This window comes from Canis lupus, chromosome 16 (assembly GCF_048164855.1).
Source record: "Canis lupus baileyi chromosome 16, mCanLup2.hap1, whole genome shotgun sequence".
Taxonomy (NCBI): Eukaryota; Metazoa; Chordata; class Mammalia; order Carnivora; family Canidae; genus Canis; species Canis lupus.
The window spans coordinates 55,014,312-55,033,698 of NC_132853.1; the positions used below are offsets into that span (position 1 = coordinate 55,014,312).

At 61.2% G+C, this 19,387-nt stretch overlaps 3 protein-coding genes across 9 annotated transcripts in view; 2 read left to right on the forward strand and 1 right to left on the reverse strand.

The window, feature by feature from the left end:
• The window catches only part of KIF19 (kinesin family member 19), a 26,527-nt gene extending 22,049 nt beyond the window's left edge, over positions 1–4,478 (forward strand). For all 5 annotated transcript variants that reach the window (XM_072781436.1, XM_072781440.1, XM_072781435.1 and 2 more), the window contains exons 13-20: positions 493–763; positions 892–1,013; positions 1,486–1,619; positions 1,878–1,983; positions 2,157–2,253; positions 2,861–3,255; positions 3,464–3,623; positions 3,859–4,478. In XM_072781436.1, the coding sequence (XP_072637537.1) occupies positions 493–763; positions 892–1,013; positions 1,486–1,619; positions 1,878–1,983; positions 2,157–2,253; positions 2,861–3,255; positions 3,464–3,623; positions 3,859–3,989 (1,416 nt within the window). In that variant the 3' untranslated portion in view covers positions 3,990–4,478. The remainder of the gene's footprint in view (positions 1–492; positions 764–891; positions 1,014–1,485; positions 1,620–1,877; positions 1,984–2,156; positions 2,254–2,860; positions 3,256–3,463; positions 3,624–3,858) is intronic.
• On the reverse strand, positions 138–10,908 carry BTBD17 (BTB domain containing 17). Of its 3 annotated transcripts, XM_072781441.1 has the most exons (4): positions 10,636–10,908; positions 10,390–10,558; positions 7,700–7,976; positions 138–6,315 (listed from the first exon to the last, which is right to left on the reverse strand). In XM_072781441.1, the coding sequence occupies exons 2-4, from the start codon at positions 10,478–10,480 to the stop codon at positions 5,241–5,243; spliced, it is 1,443 nt and encodes a 480-aa protein (XP_072637542.1). In that variant the 5' UTR covers positions 10,481–10,558; positions 10,636–10,908; the 3' UTR covers positions 138–5,240. The 3 variants fall into 3 exon arrangements, with proteins under 3 accessions (XP_072637542.1, XP_072637543.1, XP_072637544.1); XM_072781442.1 differs by lacking the exon at positions 10,636–10,908 and having other exon boundaries at positions 10,390–10,624; XM_072781443.1 differs by lacking the exons at positions 10,390–10,558; positions 10,636–10,908 and adding an exon at positions 9,337–9,797.
• Positions 6,437–19,387, forward strand: GPR142 (G protein-coupled receptor 142). Its single transcript, XM_072781444.1, has 6 exons — positions 6,437–8,946; positions 10,449–10,536; positions 10,835–11,160; positions 13,812–14,245; positions 15,079–15,237; positions 15,913–19,387. The coding sequence occupies exons 4-6, from the start codon at positions 14,221–14,223 to the stop codon at positions 16,782–16,784; spliced, it is 1,056 nt and encodes a 351-aa protein (XP_072637545.1). The 5' UTR covers positions 6,437–8,946; positions 10,449–10,536; positions 10,835–11,160; positions 13,812–14,220; the 3' UTR covers positions 16,785–19,387.

Here is a 19,387-nt window from a genome sequence, read left to right on the forward strand (position 1 = left end):
CTCTGTGAGCTTGCTAAATTCCTCCTTTGTGACTCGCTTCCTCATCTACAAAATGGGAGTAGTCCTGGTGGGGTCCTGGTGGGGTTATTGGAGAGATTAAATCAATGCCTTTTGCATACCAAGAACTCAAAAAAAAAAATGGTAGTCAGTATTTTAATTAGGGTTTTTCCAGATAATGGATATCTTCTTTCTGTTCTGGAGCATACGCAAACCAGGGGCTTTTGGGGGGCCATGATGAGCCCTGAGGGGGTCAGAGGGGCTGGGGTCGGCCGGTATCCATGGAGCTGATTCCAGGGGCAGATTGTTTCAGGGTGGCCAGAAAGTGTGTCCAGAGGGGCCATTTGGGGGCAGCCCCTGTTGCAGGGCCCAAGACGAAGGTTTGAGGGTTAGGCTCAGAATGGGGCTTCAGCCTGGAGGGTGCTCGGGGGCTGGAGGGGTCGGGTGTGGGGGTTAGGACCAGCCCGGGCGCTGACCCCCCACCCCGGCCCCCAGCTGGCGCTGGAGCAGCGCTGCCGGGAGCTGCGCGCGCGGGGCCGGCGCCTGGAGGAGACGCTGCCACGGCGCATCGGCTCGGAGGAGCAGCGCCAGGTGCTCAGCCTGCTGTGCCGCGTGCACGAGCTCGAGGTGGAGAACACGGAGATGCAGTCGCACGCGCTGCTCCGGGACGGCGCGCTCCGCCACCGCCGCGAGGCCGTGCGCCGCCTGGAGCAGCACCGCAGCCTCTGCGACGAGATCATCCAAGGCCAGCGCCAGGTCATCGACGGTAGGCCCCGCGCGCCCCGAGCCACCCAGGGGCCCCCGAGGCCCGCGGAGGGACCCGGGGCCCGCGGAGGGACCCGGGGCACGCGCTGAGCCCTGCCCCTCCCTCTCTCCACCCCCCCCCCCCCCCAGACTACAACCTGGCCGTCCCGCAGCACCTGGAGGAGCTGTATGAAGTGTACCTGCGGGAGCTGGAGGAGGGCAGCCTGGAGCGGGCCACCATCATGGACCGGGTGGCCTCCAGGGCCCTGCAGGTGGGAGCGTGGGCAGGCCTGGGCTTGGGCATGAGCACAGGTAGGGATGGAGGGGGGGATGCCCCAGGCAGTGCCTGCAGGTCGCTGGGGTGCAGATGGGACCAGGCTGGCTGGCACCCCAGGGACTTGGCCCTCCTTCCTTCTCACCCCGCCCAAAGCCTCGACCCAGTAAGGTGCCTGTCCCAGGGCATTCTTCTCTGGCACTTGTCCCCACCCAGAGTCTGAGGGTCAGGATTGGTTATCTGAGCAATCACAAATGCCCCCCCCCCAAGAAGACCAGGTCATCAGGCGGTGCTACTGGGGATGCCTAGCAGACCCCAGTTTAGCCCCTGTGAGCCAGAATACAAACCCACTGCTCTCCTCCCCCACACCTAGGCCCTAGTCGCCTTGCATGCCTTTGTCACCCTTTGCCGTCACCTGGTCCAAGACCAAGTCTTCTGACTGTCCTCCCCCTGCCACCTTCCCTCCCCAGGACAGCTCCTTGCCCAAAATTACCCCAGCAGGAACCACACTGACACCAGAGTCTGACCCAGAGAATGTGAAGACGCTGAGCTCTGAAGTCCAGCGCCTGCAGGACAGCATCCTCCCTCCCCTCAGCGCGGAGAGGTGAGGCCAGAGACCGCTTCCAGCCAGTCCTGCCAGCCTGAGCCACCACCCGCTGAGCTGTATCCCAGGGATGCCAACCCAGTTTGGGGCTAAGTCCATGGGGCAGGAATGAAAGGGAGAAGGTGGCACAAGTCTGGAGCCAGGACCCCTAGGTTCTCTCTCCCGTCACACAAACAGTTCTCCCCACCCTGGGGTGGAGTTGGGACCTTAGTGGGTCCAGCCCAGTCAACAGCCGCCATCCTCCTCTGCCAACCTCAGTGAAGCCAACCGCGTGTTCAAAGCCAGTCCTCGAGCCTGGCAGGTGAAGAGCTCCTCTGTGCCCACCCCACCCCCCATCCAGATCGGCAGCCTGGTGACCCAGGAGGTGAGCATGGAGCGCCACTGCCGGGGGTGGGGGCACAGGGTAGACACCCCGTGGTTGGGGTGGAGCCTTCCCAAGATGGCCTTCACCCCTGAGGCCCCGCTGTCTCTGCTGAGTAAGACACGAGGCCCCTGGTGGGTCCAATGCCTTTGTCTTCTCAACCACTTCACTTGCAGGCCCCCACTCAGGACAGCCTGGTCAGCCCCAGCAGCCAGATCACCTCTTCCCCCGACAGCAGCGAGAATCTGTCGGAGATCCCCTTGTCCTCCAAAGGTGCGCCCCCTGCCAGCCCGGTCAACGTGAGCCCAGCAGCATCTGAACTGTTCAGATCACCCAGTCCGTGCCCTGTGCGCTGCTGGATGCACCTTGTGTGCCTTTGTCACCCTTTGGTGACACCCTTTGTCACCAAATGGGTAGCTTTTGGAGCTACCCATTCTATACAGAGGCCCCAGTGCCCAGAGAGGATTAGCCACCTGCTCAAGGACGCACAGAGGGCTGAGGACACAATCAGAAGTCCGAATGGGGAGCACATGGCACTCAGGATCCTGTCCCCCCTTCCCACCCAGTAGTAATTCTAAGAGCAAATATAGATGGAATCCCCACCCCGAAGCCCACTTTCTCAGTTAGTCCTCACAGTAACCCTACAGGGTTAGTTTCAGGATGTAACTTCATCCCCAGTTACAGATGAAGGTAAAGCTCAGAAATTTGCCCCAAGTTTCTTAAATAGCAAGCGAGGGCTGGAATTGGGACCCAGGCCTTCTGGATCTGCTCATGTCCTCCTTTATTAGCAGGAGAAGGAGGGGGTGGGAGGTTGTGGGAGGGGGAGGGATATGTGGTCTTGACCCCAGGTTGGGTGCTCCTTCCTTCTGTCCCGCTGCAGAGAGGAAGGAGATCCTGACCGGCACCAAGTGCATCTCGGTGAAGGCTGCGCGGCGGCGCTCGCGGGCTTTGGGCAGCGAGGGGCGCCACCTGCTGCCACCTGCCCGGGAGCGCGGCAGCCTGTCTCCGCACTCGCCCAGCGAGGCTGACGAGCAGCCACCCGGCCCTCTGGCCTGCAAGCGGCCGCCCAGCCCCACCCTGCAGCACGCTGCCAGTGAGGACAACCTGTCTAGCAGCACAGGCGAGGCCCCGTCCCAGGCAGCCGGGCACAGTGGCGACGGCACCGGGCCCTGGATGCGCAGCCAGAAGAAAAGCCCGGGCAAGAAACGGGAGGAGTCACTGGAGGCCAAGAGGAGGAAGCGGAGGTCCCGGTCCTTTGAGGTCACGGGGCAAGGGGTGAGACGAAAGACTGGGGGATGACGTGTCTGCGCCCCTTTGCTGTGGATGGGAACCTGGGGGCTGGATTCCTCCAGAGGCCCCAGGACACCTTCAGTCCCTGTCCCCCAGGCTGGCATAGGAGGCAGGCAGGGGGGCAGGCATACAGGGCAGATCCGTGTAGCAGATCCCATACAGCCCCGACTCACCTCACTGTTCTCCCACACAGCTCTCCCGCCCCAAGACACACCTCCTGGGGCCCCGTCCCATGGAGAGTGTCTCGGATCACAGGGTGCCAGTGTGCGGACACCCAGCCCCTGGTACCCGGCATCTGGGGAAGGTCACGCTGCCTTTGGCCAAGGTCAAACTCCCTCCAAGCCAGAGCACGGGTCAGTACCACCCAAGGAAGGAATGGGGACGGGAGCCCTTGGCCAGCCCAGGGAGGAGGCATGTTGAGCTCCCCGTACCTATGGCTACCCATTGCTGGAAACCGGGTTCTCACGGAGTATCTGTGAGACTGGCATCTTGGGGTTGTGCCCCCAAGGAGTTCAAGGCCACGGGGTGACCCGAGAGGGAGTGAGAGGAATTCCTAAACCCCTGTTCCTGGCCCTTACCCTGTTGCAGGCCCCGGGGACTCCTCACCCCTCACTGTTCACTCCAACCCAGCTGGTATTTCCCGACGGGCTGCCCGTGGGCCCCGCCTGGCTCACGGCACAAGCACCCACGGCAAAGACGGACGCTTCCGGCATACCTGAGGGGTCCTGTCTGGAACCGGCCCTCCTGCCCCCAAGCCTGGATGGGGTGTAGCAGAAAATGGGAGATGGAGGCTGGGCAGATGGGGTCGCCTGTGAGCAGGAGCTCAGGCTCTCAGAAAGCTGGGGCTCCTGAGACCCAGGAATTATGAGGGTGTCTGCCCAGCAGCTCCATGCTTTCAGTGCCACTGGGGAAGGGAGGTAAGCTCAGGAGGCATGGCCAGGATGACAGGACTTCCTGACCTCCCAGCCCTGGATAGAACCCTGTTGCCAAAACCCTGTAGAGACCTGGGGCCGGACTCAGCCTTGGAGATGGAAGGGGGAAGGGAGCTGTTAGTGGGACAGGGTCCTGAGCCCACATCCGGGGCAAGGGCATCTCCGATGGTTGGGGAAGGAGCCAACAGTCATTTCGGAAGAGTCTGGTTGGGGCAGAGGAGGGAATCTGGTTTTGTTACTTGGCGGTGTAACAATAAAATCCCATTTGGGTCTTGATGGTTGTGTTGGAAACCAGACCTTGTCTGGAATGTAAGGGGGGCCATGACTGATTAAGAGGCAACCCAGCTGCCTTCCTCCTCCCTCCCGACACCCCATCCCCCTGTGGCTGGTGACACTGCACCAACCTACAAACACCTGGTGGGAGGGGACGGGTTTTTCCTCTAGCCGGTTCCTAGGAAGGGTGAGGCCGGCAAAGTCCGTTCATGCCCCACCCCACAAGCCTTCACACCTTCCTCGCTCCCTCCCATGAGAGGTCAGAGACCTGGGGTGGCTCAGACCATAAAAAGCCTAATTACCTAGACGGGGGTGGGAGGTGGTACCCTCTGGAAATCAGGGCTCGGAAACTGCCCAGCTAAGTAAGCCTCGTGGCTTCAAGGTGAGAAAACTTGAGCAAGAGGTCCTGGAGTCGTCCCCCACCCCCCACCCCCAGTTTTCCCAGGCTGGCCCATGTCGTTGCTCTTACCTGCCCTGTTCCAGGTGGGGGTGGGGGCCCTGGGTAAAAGCTAATGAAAGATGGGGGAACCCGCATACCTAGGAGGGCTGCTTTTACCTGGAACTGGGTGGTACAATCATCCCCTCCTCTGCTCTCTGAGCATCGATTTATTCAACCAAGAGCGCGGCCTCCGAGGCAGCTGTGAAACGGGGCACCTGCTGCACCACCCTGCACCCCAGCTCCAAGGCCACCAGCACCGGGCCACCCAGGGGACCAGCCTGAGCACCCCGGATGGTGCGCGCCCCTCCCCGCCGCGGCCCGCCTGGCTACTTGGGGGTCCGGATGAGGGTGTGGTAGACGGGCTTGACGATGAGGTGGAGGTGCAGGGCGTTCTCCACCAGGTACTCGGAGTTGCGGCGCTGCAGGTCCGCGTGCGCCAGGAAGTCGCCGGCCTCCTCGCTGCTCTGGTGGAAGCTGTAGGCGTGGCGCACCAGCAGGCGGCCGTGCTGGCGCGCCCCCACCAGCACCGTCTTCTGGAAGCTCACTCCGGCCGCGTCGCCACCGCTGCTGGCCGGGGTGACCACCAGGCGCGGCCGGCCGTCCTCGGGGCGTGCGGGGGGCAGCGCGGTGCCCGCGGCGTCCGCGTAGACGGGCCGCAGGCTGACGGGCAGCCAGCGCGGCGAGAAGAGCACGTTCCAGGTGACCCGGCGGCCCGCGTCGTGGCCGCTGGGGCCCAGCTGCGTCTGGAAGCTGGTGCTGCGGTCGTCGCGGGCCGGGTTGCTGATGACCCACGGGGCGCCCCAGGCGGGCGCGAGGTAGTTGCGGGGCAGGAAGGCGCTGCCATTGACGTCGAAGAACTTGGCGAAGTGCAGCGGCGAGGCGGCGTGGAACTGGTAGGCCTGCAGCAGCAGGTCGGCCACCGCGGGGCCGTGGCGCGCCAGGGCGGCCGAGCGCGCCTGCAGCTGGAACAGCTGGGCCGGCGGGATCATGGGGTAGCGGATGGCCCGCAGCGCGCGCTCGGCCACAGCTGGGGCAGGGCGGGTGCGGCCCAGCCACGCCTCGAGCGCGTGGAACAGCTCCAGCTCGTCCTGCAGCACCAGGTCCGAGCGCGGCAGCAGCTGCGCCAGCAGCTCGGGGCTCACGGCGCCCCACTCCGCGCTGGCCGCCACGGCCGACAGGTTCCAGGCCAGGAACTGCAGGCAGCTCTGGCGCAGGGCCTCGTCCCCGGTGCTCACCGCGTAGTGGTACCAGCCGACCGCAGGGCCCGCGCCGCCCGCCAGGTGCGCCCGCATGTAGTCGGCCACGCCGCGCTGCAGGGAGGCCACGCCGTACTTGGTGGCCAGCCGGTGCAGGGGGATGGCCTGGGCCAGCAGCACGGTCAGCTCGCCGCAGTACAGGTACCTGCGGGAGGGGCGCAGAGATGGGGCTGGGTCAGGGCGCCCCCCCTCCACCATGCCCCTAGACACCCCCCCAAAGGGGACACAGCCTTGGATGGAGAGCCTTGTGGTCAGCCCCACCCATCCACCCACGAGGCTTCCTATCTTCCTCTCAAGGACCATTTCTCAGGGGGACACGGAAAGGATGCATCGTTACTGGGCATCTACTAGGCCCCAAGCCTTAGGCTACAGGACAGACGAGGCTCCACCCGCCCTGGGCTTCACAACCCCAGGCTCAGATCCATATTGTGCTTGCAAGTGCGCAAGTCATTTAACTTCACTGAACCTTCTGCTAATCGTCCGGGGAGAGGGGTTACCAGGGTCGTTGTGACAGCTGGGGGAGAATGAACTGGACTGGCTACAAAGCAGGCCCTCCACACAGGTTAATTCCCTCTACCCGCCCCCCCCCCCTTCTTGCAAGCTCATCTTTCTCCCTGGATCTCTTCCGGTGTGGCTCTTGCTCATTCACTCCCTGTCCCCATCTGCTCCCATCCCTCTGCTCACCCTTGCCAGGCCCCACGCTCCATGGGGATGTGGCGAGAGCTGCCGGGAGAGAGAGCCGCACCAACACCGCCCCCCTCCCCAGTCTCCCCCTTCCTGCTGCATTTTAGCCCAACTATTTGCTTCTGGGAATAAAAGATGACTCTAAGCCTCCTTTAGAGTGGACATGGCCATGTGACTAAATTCTAGCCAATCACCTTCAGCAGAGGCACAGTATGGGGTTGGGAGAAGACCTCTTTCATGGAACTGACTGGTGGGGGGGAAGACCCTTCCCCTTCTGTGTTACGCCTCTTCCTGCTGCCTGGTATTCTGCAGCCATCTTGTCTAAACTGTTAAAACAGGGTTACTTGCTCTGACTAGAGTGTGAATGGTGCCCCCCCCCACCCCGTACAGCACACCAGCAGGGAGCAGGAGATGAGAGAGAGAGCACTGGCTTATTCCCTCTGGCCCTGCAGTTGGAAACCTGGCTAGATGCTAAAACCACACGGAGGCCTGAAAATAAAAAAATCACTGCCGAGCCCAACCCCAGACCTGAAGCCAGATGACCCAGACCGGGGTCCGGGAATCTGCAGTTTTTAAAAGCTCTCAACACCAGGTTTGGAAACAGCTCTGAGAGCACTTGGTAGCTGGCATCAGAGCCAACGGGACTTGCAGGCAAGGGCAGGGAGTCAGGCTGGATTTGTGGGAAGGGCAGGGGGAGAAGGGACGAATAAAAGCGAAGACCTTGGGGGATGGACCTCTGGGGGATGCACATAATGTCTTCTGAGAGGCCAGGGCTTCTGGGACCCCGTAAGCGGAGAAGCCAGGGCCCGGGAAAGGGAGGAAGCCTTCCCCTAATCCGCGCCCACCTGATGAACTTGTCGAAGACAGCAGCGCAGTCCCGGGGCTCCTGAAGCACCACCTCACTCTGGTTACTCAGCAGCTCCCGGAAGAGCTCGCTGTGTAGGCCCAGCAGCAGGCGGTGCGTGTGGAACACGCGGACCTCGTCCGTCCCCGCGGCCTGTACCCGCAGAACCACGTCGCTGGCATTGCCCTGCCGCAGCAGCTCCTGCAAGCGTTGGAGCAGCGTCTGGGAGTGGTTGATGGAGGTGCCCGTGGACTCGCCACCAACATCGGCTCTCTGAGCTGCAGCAGGAAGGAAGGCAGCACCGCTGAGAAGGCCCCTGGGCCGGGGGTGCCAGCCAGGGGTGCAGAGGGACCACCTGGGGATGCGTGTGCCTGGGTGTGGGCGGAGGGCTGCTGGGCCTGGGGAGGCTGTGTGCATACTTGTCTGCGCCCCTGGAGCACGCAGAGGTAAGCGTGCACGCACACAAGCACTTCCCGGGTGGGGAAGCTTATGAACCTGACCCTGAGCAGCCCCTGAGAGGATGCTCTTGTCAGAGGGGGGTAGATTCCTGGCGAGGAGAGATCATGAACCGGAATGCCCGGGAACTGGTCTCCGTGATGCCAGAGCACCAGACAAGGGTCGAGGAACCCCACCGCGCTCACCTACTGAGAAAAGCACCAACCAGCTCCTTAGACAGGCGGTAAGTACACAAATAAGCACTCCAGTTTGGGATTGTGATAAATAAGGAAGTGACGGTAGTCAGGATAGGGCTGCTTGAGGTGCATAAATCCTAGACGGCTCCCTGAGGAAGTGACGGGAAGGAGCCAGCCAGAGGACATGCGCCAGCCCTGCAGAGGCCCTAGAAAAGGATGGGTTAGGGGTGCGGGGAGCAGTGAGGGTTGGGAGGGACCAGAGCACAAGTGGGACGACCGAGGCAGAGCATGAGGGGAAGCCGTTTCCAGGCCCAGCTGCCCTCCTGGGTCCTGACCTCTGAGGCTGAAGTCCACTCGCAGCAGGTGGCTTGTGGGGGGACCAGAGAAGACACAGAGGGTGTGCTGGTGCTGGAAGGGGACTCTCACGGGACCTAAGTGTTGAGCCTGGCCTCCCCCTTCCAGGCTGCCCACCCCGGGTCCTTCTCTTGGGCTTCCAGGGATGTGTGAGGGTCAGATGGGGACATGCACTCCCGTCACAGAGAACTCAGTGACAGGAAACGCTGCCAGCCACTTCCCCAAGCAGAGAACAGTGTGAGGAGCCTCAGAGGGAGACTAGGTGGGTGTCTGAGAGCAGCGGACGAGCACCCCCCGAACACACGCGCACACGCGCAGGCCCCTGGCCCGTGGGGACAACCAGAGAGGAGGCTGACACGAGAGCAGAGCATCTGTGTGTAACAGAAAGGGAGGCAGCGGGAGAAGGGGAGGGTGAGGGCCGGGTGGGTGGGCCGTTCACACCCCACGGCTGCCTGGGGCCACCTGTCCGGCGTGGGCGGTGGGCTGGTCTTCCTGTCGCTGAGACCCCTGCTGCCTCCCAGCCCTTCTTCCCTCCGCGGGGCGGGCGCGATCAAATCTCCCGGCCTGCTGGACACCGCCCCCTCCCGGCGAAAGGTCCGGCCTCTCCTCCCTGCCCTCCACCCCCACCCCACCCCACCCACTGCCCACTCACCGGCTCGAGTGGCCAGACCCACCAAGGTCAGGACGGCCCAGAAGCTGGCCCAGGACCCAGGCTTGGCACAGCCCAAGCGAAGCATCTTCGTGCCCCGCCCCTGAGCTCACTGGAGGGGCAGCGAAGCGCAGACCACTGCGCTCACATCCCTCCTCCTTATATAGGATTCAGCACAAGGGATGGTGCCCCCCTTCCCAGCCAGCTTCCCTCCCCTTGATCCAGCCTCTGCCGAGGATTGGTGGAAACTGGCCCCAGTTGTTGCCCAGGCAACCACTTAAGCCAGGGAGCAGCAGCCTGGGGCTATTGTGTGGCCCGCGGGCCCCCGAGGGGGACAGATCCGGCGAGCTCCCCCACGTCTTCCACCACCCAGCAGAGCTAGCTGGTTGTCTCCTGGGGGGTTTAGGCTCTCCAAAGGGCAGGCCAGGGGCTCCAGGACCTCTGGCAGCTGCTGGCCCAGAGGGCCCCCAGTCCCCTCCCCCAACCCCCAGGCCCAGTCTCTGTCCTGGCACAGAGCGTGCTTGGCAGCAGCTTGGCTAAAGTGCCTTGGTGAGCGGGCAGCAAAGGGAGGGCCTGGAGGAGAAGTGGGAAGTGGCGGCCCAGGCCCCCATCCCTCCCCTTCTTCCATTTTGGGGTGGCCTAGCTCTCAGAGAGCAGGGCAAGGGTCTCCAATAGGGACCCATGGGATAACTGGTGTTCCTTTCACGTTCCCCTTTGAGGCCAGCCCCGGCATGCCCTGGGGAGGGTGATGGGCCTTTGGGGAGGGTCCCCTGGGGACTGTGACCGTCATCCCCCAGGATGAAGGTGAGCTAGGATGGTGGGGCCGGGCACAGAGCACTAGCACTCTGCACCGTGCACCTGTGCATGGGAAATGCTCTGCCCAGAGCCGGGCTGGCCACCTTGCAAGAGGCTAGCCCTTGGCAGAGAGCGCTCCCTACCCCCACCCCCAACCAGTACAAACCTGGGCTAGGAGCTGGAGATGCTGAAGTACCCACCTGTCTGCCCTGTCACTTCCTTTAATTCACCTTCCCCAGTGCCTCAGGTCTCTCCGCTTACCTCTTAGAAGGCTTCTTTTCCCAGCTTCTAACTTCCAAATATAACGCTTCCCTTCCCAGAGTTCCAAGGACGCACACAGCAGACCCAACATCCCACCCCGATTGTAGGAGAAATTGAAGCAGAGAGCCAGGTCACCATCTCGACTGGGTTAGTGCAGAGGAGTGCTCTTCTAAATCCAAAGGAAAAGGGGGGGTGTCAAGAGCCCAAGGGGAGTAGGTGTGTCCGTGTGTCCCGTTGAGGCCTCACCTTTTTGGGCAGCAAGTAGGGCCTGGCCCAGCTCTTCCAGGGAGGGAGTCCTTTAAGCTCGATGAATCGATGGACCCAGAGATCCAGCACAGTTTCCCCCAAGGCTGGGTCCTTGACCTGGGATGGAGCCTGCCCTCCCCTGCTCTCTGGATCCCAGGCACCAGCTCCATGCATTGATTTCTGCTCCCGGCTGGCACAGAGACGCCGACAGCTCCACCCCCCTCTCCAGAGCTGCGGAGAGAGCAAGAATTGGGTCTGGCACCTGCCTCGTCCGGGTTGGCAGAGACGGAGCCATCCAGCCCAGCGGAAACCCCTCCCGGCTGCCCTGACCTTCACGCCTGGCTCCCCTTGTCCAAATCCACCATCCCCTGGCTGCCTGCCTGCCCTTCCCATGGACTGTACACCTCCCCGGCCCGGCCCAGCAAGACAGAGCCGCAGTGTGAGGGGGTTCTGGGCCTCGGAGCATCCCTGCTTCCACGCGCAGTGATTTTCTGGAAGAACGTTATCGACGATAAAGAGACGTTGGTAAGAGAACCCCGTACTCAGGAAACTGGCTTTCAGTAAACTCTTTTCATAACTCCAGCTTCCCTGGGGCTACATCTGCGTTTCTAGAAGGTATAGTCCACCTGTGTCGCAATCTCTCGTGCTCTACTTAGACGCCAGGACGCCTGTAATTTTCTAGGCACGTTGGGTGACTGTCATGTACACTCCAAGCTAAGATTTACCTACTGGAGTTAGATGGATGCCATTTCCAGCGTGCAGGGATCGGGCGGCCCCAGATTACCAAGAAGACTCGGAAGGGGATCCCTGGGTGGCGCAGCGGTTTAGCGCCTGCCTTCGGCCTGGGTGTGATCCTGGAGACCCGGGATCGAGTCCCACATCAGGCTCCTTGCGTGGAGCCTGCTTCTCCCTCTGCCTGTGTCTCTGCCTCTCTCTGTGTGTCTCTCATGAATAAATAAATAAAATCTTTAAAAAAAGAAGACTAGGAAGGGTCACCTCAAACCCCACCTCCTAAAATTGCTAACTTCATTGTCCCTGAACCCCCTCTAATGATTTGGAAAGTGGCTTTCCAGAAATAGGCATTCTCTGTTCTCTGCTTCTTAGTCTGAGAGTTGCTGGAGTGCGTGCCTGCTTCGTGTGTGTGTGTGTGTGTGCGCGCGCACATACACCTGCATCATGTGTGTAGTGTGTGTGTGTGTGTGTGTGTGCACATACACCTGCATCATGTGTGTAGTGTGCGAGAGTCTTGGAGCCAGAGAGAGAAAGGAGGGCATTTGCCCTGCACAGCCGTTGAGATCGAGGATCTGAGACACTCAGATTTATTTTGCCCTGTGGATCTGGAAGCTCCATCCTTCCTTGAGAGCGAGTCTGATGAGCTCACAAGCTAGAACAATTCCCAGAGAGGAGTGCTACTTCCTGCCTGAGACAAAGCGTGTTTATAACCTGAGTGACTTGTCTGAGATCTCACGGCAGCCTGAGTTCAAATGCCATTTTTCTGCTTGACTTTTTTTTTCCCATGACCCTACATGGGAAGCTATTTCAGACAGATGTGATTCCCAATGGGCAAGGAACTTCTAGTGCTGTGAAAGCCACTGAAAATTCTCGCAAGCTTGGGGCAGGATGGTTTTCTGAATCTGCAGAATGGGTGATCAGATGCCGGATGGGGGCAATACTCACCCCAAAGCAGTGGGCCCCCAGACCCAGCCCTACCCAGAGTGCAGGCTCCCTTACATCTGTAACATCTGCCTTCCTGAGCTAGGGTGCCTTCAGACACTTAGACTGGGGAGCAAAGGATCATGAGTTTAGGTTCCAGGCCCGTGTACTCGGTGGGGGGGGGCACGCTAATAATAAACAAAAAGGAATATTTCCCTGAAGTAACTCACAGGCTACTGAAAGCTTCCGGGAAGCCAGGCTGTCCCGTTATGGTGGCACATCCACTCTCCAGCCCCAGTAACCTCTACCACGCTACCCCCACACACACACTGCAATGCCCCCCCCCCATCTGAGTGCTCTGTATGACCCACATCCCCTCCTCCCAAAAGCCTGAGCCCTCCCTGGCCTCTTCCTGCCTGTGCACCTGTTCTTCCAGGGCAGGTTGCATGAGGGAGTGACAAGTGCTTTAAGGGAGCAACAAACCTCAGTTCAAATTCCCACTGTCACACAGTGGCTCTGTGGCCCTAGCCAAGCTGCTGAACTTCTCTGAGCCTCCGTCCCCTCTTATGTGAAATGGAGGTCACCAGGGTTAGCTTGTGGGGCTGCCGTGAGGGTGACAATTGTAGGAACAAGAGTAAGTGCTTGGGAACACGCTTGGTCCTTTCAACGTGGCTGCCAGCAGCTCCTCGTTCACCCACAGCCTCCTGGTGCAGGGAGGTGGTGGCCTGAGGAATTACCTGGGCTTCTGGAATTCCCCAGACCCGGGCGGAGGTCCCGGACACAGCCTGGGGATCTGAGTGGGTCGTGCTGGTTCTGGTCCTGCCTTGCCACCCAGAGGACCGGGCCCAAGGCCGGGGACTGTCAGAGTTGTGCAGGGTCGGAGCACAGCCACCAGGGGGCAACAAGTCCCCTGTGTTAGCCCAGGGTGGGTGTGAAGGTGGGAGTGGGCTGAGGGTCCAGCCCCAGCCCCAGACCTGGGCTCTATCTTAGGGAGTCCGGAAGCTCTGCTCATTCCCAGAGATGGGCACGGCAGGTGATTCCTGACTGGAGTCAGGCCACGTCTTTGTCCCTGGCACCCACTGTGGGCTGCACTGGTCATTTCCTCACGGGGCTGGGGGGAGCCAGTGGCCACAGATTCCAGCCTCTCCAGAGTGCTCGCTGCACCTGCTGCTGTTTATTTGCATATTCCTGGGGGAATGGTCCACTTCGCCACAGCAAGGGAAACAACAGCTCCTGGGGGCCTCTGGGTCTTGGATTCCCAGGGCTACTGGCGGCCTGGTCAGGCTTCTCCCGATGGCCACTGCCACCGCGGCCCACAGCTTCCTGCCACCCTTCCAGGCCCAAACCCCCCAGGCAGCCTCCTCCTCCCACCCCCTGCCTCCACCGTAGGACTGAATCCGTCAAACCTGGCGTGTGAGGCCTCTCTCTAGATCTGGGCTCTGCCCATGGCAGCCTCACCCCTGCCCTGCACTGGGTCTCCCCCGCCCCCCCGCCTTTATGCCCTCCTCTCTTTGATGCCACAGATGGGATCCTTCTGCCTCGTCCTGAAGTCCTGGCACCCAGGGTGTCAATGCCCTGCCTGAGCCCAGGCCAGTCTCCAGAGTGCCCTGGGGCACCGGGCAGCCTATCCAGAGCCCCAGGCCAGCCACCTCCTCAAGGCCCCTCTCCCAGCCTGAGTACCCTGGGGGATCCCGGTTTGCTCCAGGCAGCATCCACTGTGTAGACTCATTCCCCTGAGCCTCGGCCCCACCCTTTCCTTCCTCCTCCTCCCTCCTCCCACCACCCCACCTCTCTGCACTGACCGGCTCAGTCTCAGTGCTGCGGGAAGAATCGTGGGCCAAACCACCCCTTGGAGAGCTGGCGATGCTGGGAGGGAGCCGTGTGGACCCCCAGAAAAGCCACAAGGTGACCTAGGACTCGGGACCCAAGAGCATGACGCTTGAGGGGCAGGAGACAGGTAAAGTATCCAGAATGAGGGTGGGAGGACGGTGGCAGGCAGGTGAGGAACAGGTGAGGAATCAAGAAGCTTGAAGCTGATCACCCATGAGTGGGGGGCAGGAAAACTAGGTGTAGCTGGGGTGGGGAGAGGGGCGGGGACGACTGGGTGGGGGGCTTCAGCAGGAAATCTAAAGCTGGACCTTGAAACCAAAAACCTAAAGTGTGGGCTGAGAGGAGCAAGGGCCAGAGTATGTGGTCACTTCACTCCTTTGGACTGTTTCCCGGTCTGAAAACCAGGGCCATCCCAGCTCCAGGATTGCTAACCTACGAGGAGGGCTGCTCTTTAGGGACGAAGAGCAGGAAACCTAGTAATGTCCCTCCGTAGAGACGAGGCAGCTGTTGAGGAGAGCCGGGTGGCCGCTGTGAGTCACCGTGGGTGAGAATCACCCGGGCCGCTCACTAAAGACACAGCTGCCCCAGCCCCGCTCTGGAGCGCCGTGCAGCCTGCCTGCAGAGCCCCAGGAATCTGTATGCTGAAACGGGGCCCCCCTGCCCCCCTGACTGTGCCTGCAGCCTGTTTCAGGGCCCTGCCTCCCAGGCAGAAGGGGTACCTCCAGCAACACAATGAAGAAATAGTGTCCACGGCAGCAAAAACGCCACGGAGGACTTCTTCCCTTTAACAGGGGCGTCAGGCCACGGAGGGGTGGGGTGGACCAGGCCGTAGGGATTGTCATTTGCTGGGCCTGACCAGGGTGTGTTCAGAGAGTAGGGGTGAATAGATCTCAGGGGCAGGAGCAGGCTGGAGAGAGACCTAAAGCTCGAAGCCCCACTCCCCCCTTCTGCCCTCCCTAGCCGGCCCGCTCCAAACGACCCTGCTGCCCACAGCCAACGGCAGTAGGCCAAGCCAGGAGTTGGAGGGCCATTGGCCAGAAATCCCAGGGAGGTCCCCGTGTGTGGCTGGTGTCATCCCTGTCATCTACTACAGCATCCTGCTGGGCCTGGGGCTGCCTGGTGAGTGGGGAAGCTGGGGTTGGGGAGCTGAGGGTGGGCAGAAATGGGAGGGGTCCTTCTTCCGTGGGTGCCCATCCTCTGTGCTGACCCCTGAGACCCAGAATCTTAGACACCAGGATACCCTTTGACTTTATAGGGCGATCCGGGTCTTTGGGGAGCAAAGCATAGCGGGGAGTAAAAGTGAGTGGCCAGGTTTTGGGGTGCTCAGCGGCTAAAGCTGAGGTTTCACCAGAAGGGAGAGCCACCCCCATCCCCCCCCCCCCCGGCAGTGGGTACTGTGCTCGGCTGACTAAGCTCATGTAGGGCTGCTTGGTTGAAAGCTTCCCGTACCCTCCACTGATTCCAAAAGCAACAGAGCTAGGGGGCAGGTGGGGAAGTGGAGGCAGGAAAGGACAGGTGGTCTCAGCCTTGTGGGATTACCCACCCCTGCTTGTGTGTAAGGCAGAGGCCTTGCCCCGGGGTGAAGTCAGTGGCCTGTGGTGTACGGATGGACAGGGCAGGCCTGGTCTGGTTAGCCTCCCTGATAAAGTGAGCTTTAAGAAGCGTCTGGAAAGAGGAAAAGAGGCGCCCGGCCCAGCAGGCAGAGAGGGACGATGATAACGCCTCGGAAATGTAGGCTGAGCCGCCCTTCTAACGCCTCTGCCCTCTGCCCTCTGCGACCTCTGCCGTCATCAGTCAACCTCCTGACCACGGTGGCCCTGGCCCGGCTGGCCGCCAGGACCAGGAAGCCCTCCTACCACTACCTTCTGGCGCTCACGGCCTCGGACATCGTCACGCAGGTGGTCATCGTGTTCGTGGGGTTCCTCCTGCAGGGGGCCGTGCTGGCCCGCGAGGTGCCCCGGGCCGTGGTGCGCTCGGCGAACATCCTGGAGTTTGCCGCCAACCACGCCTCGGTGTGGATCGCTGTGCTGCTCACGGTCGACCGCTACAGCGCCCTGTGCCACCCCCTGCACCACCGGGCCGCCTCGTCCCCGGGCCGGAGCCGCCGGGCCATCGCCACCGTCCTCGGAGCTGCCCTGCTGACGGGCGTCCCCTTCTACTGGTGGCTGGACGTGTGGCGGGACGCGGACGCCCCCAGCCTGCTGGACGAGGTCCTCAAGTGGGCCCACTGCCTCACCGTCTACTTCATCCCCTGCGGTGTTTTCCTGGCCGCCAACTCGGCCATCATCTGGCGGCTGCGCAGGAGGAGCCACGGTGGGCCGCGGCCCCGGGTGGGCAAGAGTACGGCCATCCTCCTGGGCGTCACCACGCTCTTCGCCCTCCTTTGGGCGCCCCGGATCTTTGTCATGCTCTACCACCTGTACGTGGCCCCCGTCCACCGGGACTGGAGGGTGCACCTGGCCTTGGACGTGGCCAACATGACCGCCATGCTCAACACCGCCGTCAACTTCGGCCTCTACTGCCTTGTCAGCAAGACTTTCCGGGCCACCGTCCGAGAGGTCATCCACGACGCCCACCTGCCCTGCACCCCGGGGTCGCGGCCAGAGGGCACGGCGGCGGGCTCTGTGCTCAAGCCTCCCGGCCTTCCCAAAGGGGCAGAAATGTAGAGCAAGGGCCCAACCAGGGAGCTTGGAGGTGGCTCAGGGCCAGCTACACTGCTGCCTTCGTGGTGTGCCCACTAAGACGTGGGCGGCGGGGGAGGCTCCCTCCTGTGGGGGTGGCTCCCCGGGTGCAGGGGCGTACAATTTATCCGACCCTCACCTTAGCTTCACCAGCAATCCCCACTTCCCGGCGCAAGGAGAGGACTCTGTCAGGGACAGGCTAGTTAGTAAGTGTCCGGTGCTACAGGCATTCCTTTGTGACGGACGCTTCACCTGGCACGTTCTGAAGGCTGGGTGAACGTGGGTTGGATGAATGAATGAACGGCAAGATGGGTGGGTGGATGGATGGACATGAATCATTTCCAGCCACCCCCCACCCCGCCTCCGCACCCCCCATTGCTTACCTTTCATTCCCGAGTCATCGCTTCTCTGGCTTCAGGTGGCAAAGCCAGGATGCAAGGAAGCTAGGTGGGATTCCAGGCATATTCAAGGCTGGGGAAGCCAGAGGTTTTGGCCCGGTAAGAGGTGGGGGGGGCGCTGCTTGGGAAAAGGGGTGATTTTAAAGCAGATTAGATGTCCCAGCCCTAGGGCGACACCACGGCTTGAGTCTCAAGCATCCTGCTTCCATTCCACTTAACTCCCTGCCCTGGAGCCAGGACAGGTTCAAGGACCCAGAATAGCCCTAGGGTTTTCATTGTCGCTGCCGCTGAGACAGGAAGTGCCTTCTTGGCCATCCGGCTGGGGAGGAGGGGATGGGAAGGGAGGACTCAGCGGGCTCCACTTGGAGGAAGGCCTCTTTCTCCACCACGGGGAGGAGGGCCCAGCAGACAGGTCCCCAGGGCTCTGCCCAGCCCCTCCCAGCCTCTCCTGGGCCCCTCGCTCCTCTGGGCCGTGGTGCCAGCCGGGAGAGGCAGCTGGGAGAGATTAGCAGATGGACCTCCCACCTGCTCTGGGCTTTGGGTAAACACATTAGTGGCTGCTTTCTGTTTCCCAGTCAGGCAGAGCCGACCTTTCCCCCCGAAGGGGAGGTCCAGGCCTGGAGTCCAGGCTGTCCAGGCTGGGGCCCACCAGCACCCAACTCCTTAGTGGGACGGCCTAGCCGGAAGAGCCAGAAATGCATGAGCGGAGCACATCGTCGGTGCAAAATAAATACTCAGCTTTCCTCTTCTCGCCGGAACAGGGGACTTTCAACCATACCCAGAACCATACCCTCCATCCTTTTTCCATAATTCTAAACTTTATCCGTAATTCTAAAGAGTTCCGAAAACCAAAGCGTTTGTCCCAAGCTTGCCACAGTCACATTTAGCGACAAAACCTGACCTGACCTGAGGCAGGACGAGCGAGTCTGGACACAGTGGCTCCGCGGCTACACGCTGCTGGGATCGAGATCTAGCACATAGGACAGACAGGCCTCACGTGACCTTTCTCTGTTCGGAAAAGTTGTGAATTCTGGGACATATCTGGTCCCCAAGAGTCCAGGGAGGAAAAAAGGGGGCCCTGCAAGCACCACCACTGCTGGCAGAGCGTGGTCCAGGCTGACCCTGGGTACATTTGGGACACAGAGGGTCCCCACCATGTGCACACAGATGTGTCTGTGGGCGGGACTGGATGAAGCAGGGCTTCCTGCCTTGCTGAAGGAGGAGGGGGTGCAAGGGCAGGTACCTGGGGAAGAGCAGTCCCTAGGGTATGGGGGACAGTGCTTCTGGGGGGAAAAGGCGCCTTTTTGATACAGAACCAAATGGAACACAGTGGAGGAGCAAACCTCTTCCCACTCTGTAAGAAACCTGTGAGAGCCCTCTAGAATCAGAAAAAAACATTGTCGGTGGAGTGACCAATGACACGACACTCTCTGAACCGGCCAGTGGGCTGTCCTGGGAAAGACCGATTTACTCCCCAGTTCCTGAGCACTGGCGAAACCAGGAACTTTCAGAAACAGGTGGGGAGGCTTTGTGGAGACAGGTAGGGGAGGGGGGTGCTGGAGCCACCAGAACCAGGGTGACCTCACGCACACCCTCAGGATGGGACGACATCAGGTTTTCCCAACACCCCTGCGTCCTGGGTACAGTCATCATCCTACAGACTGAGGAAGACTGAGGATGCGGGAGCCCAGAGGGGTTCGATGAGGAGCCCCCTTGGCGCCCCCAGCCGGAGAAGAGCGAGTCTGCTGGTCTGGTTCCTGCTCCTCCGCAGACTGGGAGAAGGGCCGCTGCAGGGCCGCTTTGTGTCACTTACAACTTTTTGGTCCTGGACCTAGCCAGAGTTGGAAACCACGATCAGAGCTTCCGGACAAGATGGACTGACAGTTCCTCTTATATAACCGTGTAACCCCTAACAAAATGAAGAGCTCGCCACTTGGAGAAGCAGATCCCCGACAGGTGAAGTCCTAGTAAAACTGCGCTTGCGGGACCCCTGAGTGGCTCAGCGGTTTGGCACCTGCCTTCGGCCCGGGTGGAATCCCGGGGTCCTGGGCTCGAGTCCCACTTCGGGCTCCCTGCATGGAGCCTGCTTCTCCCTCTGCCTGTGTCTCTGCCTCTCTCTCTCTGTCTCTCATGAATAAATGGATAAAATCTCCATAAAAATTAAATAAATAAAATTGCCCTTGAAGCTTC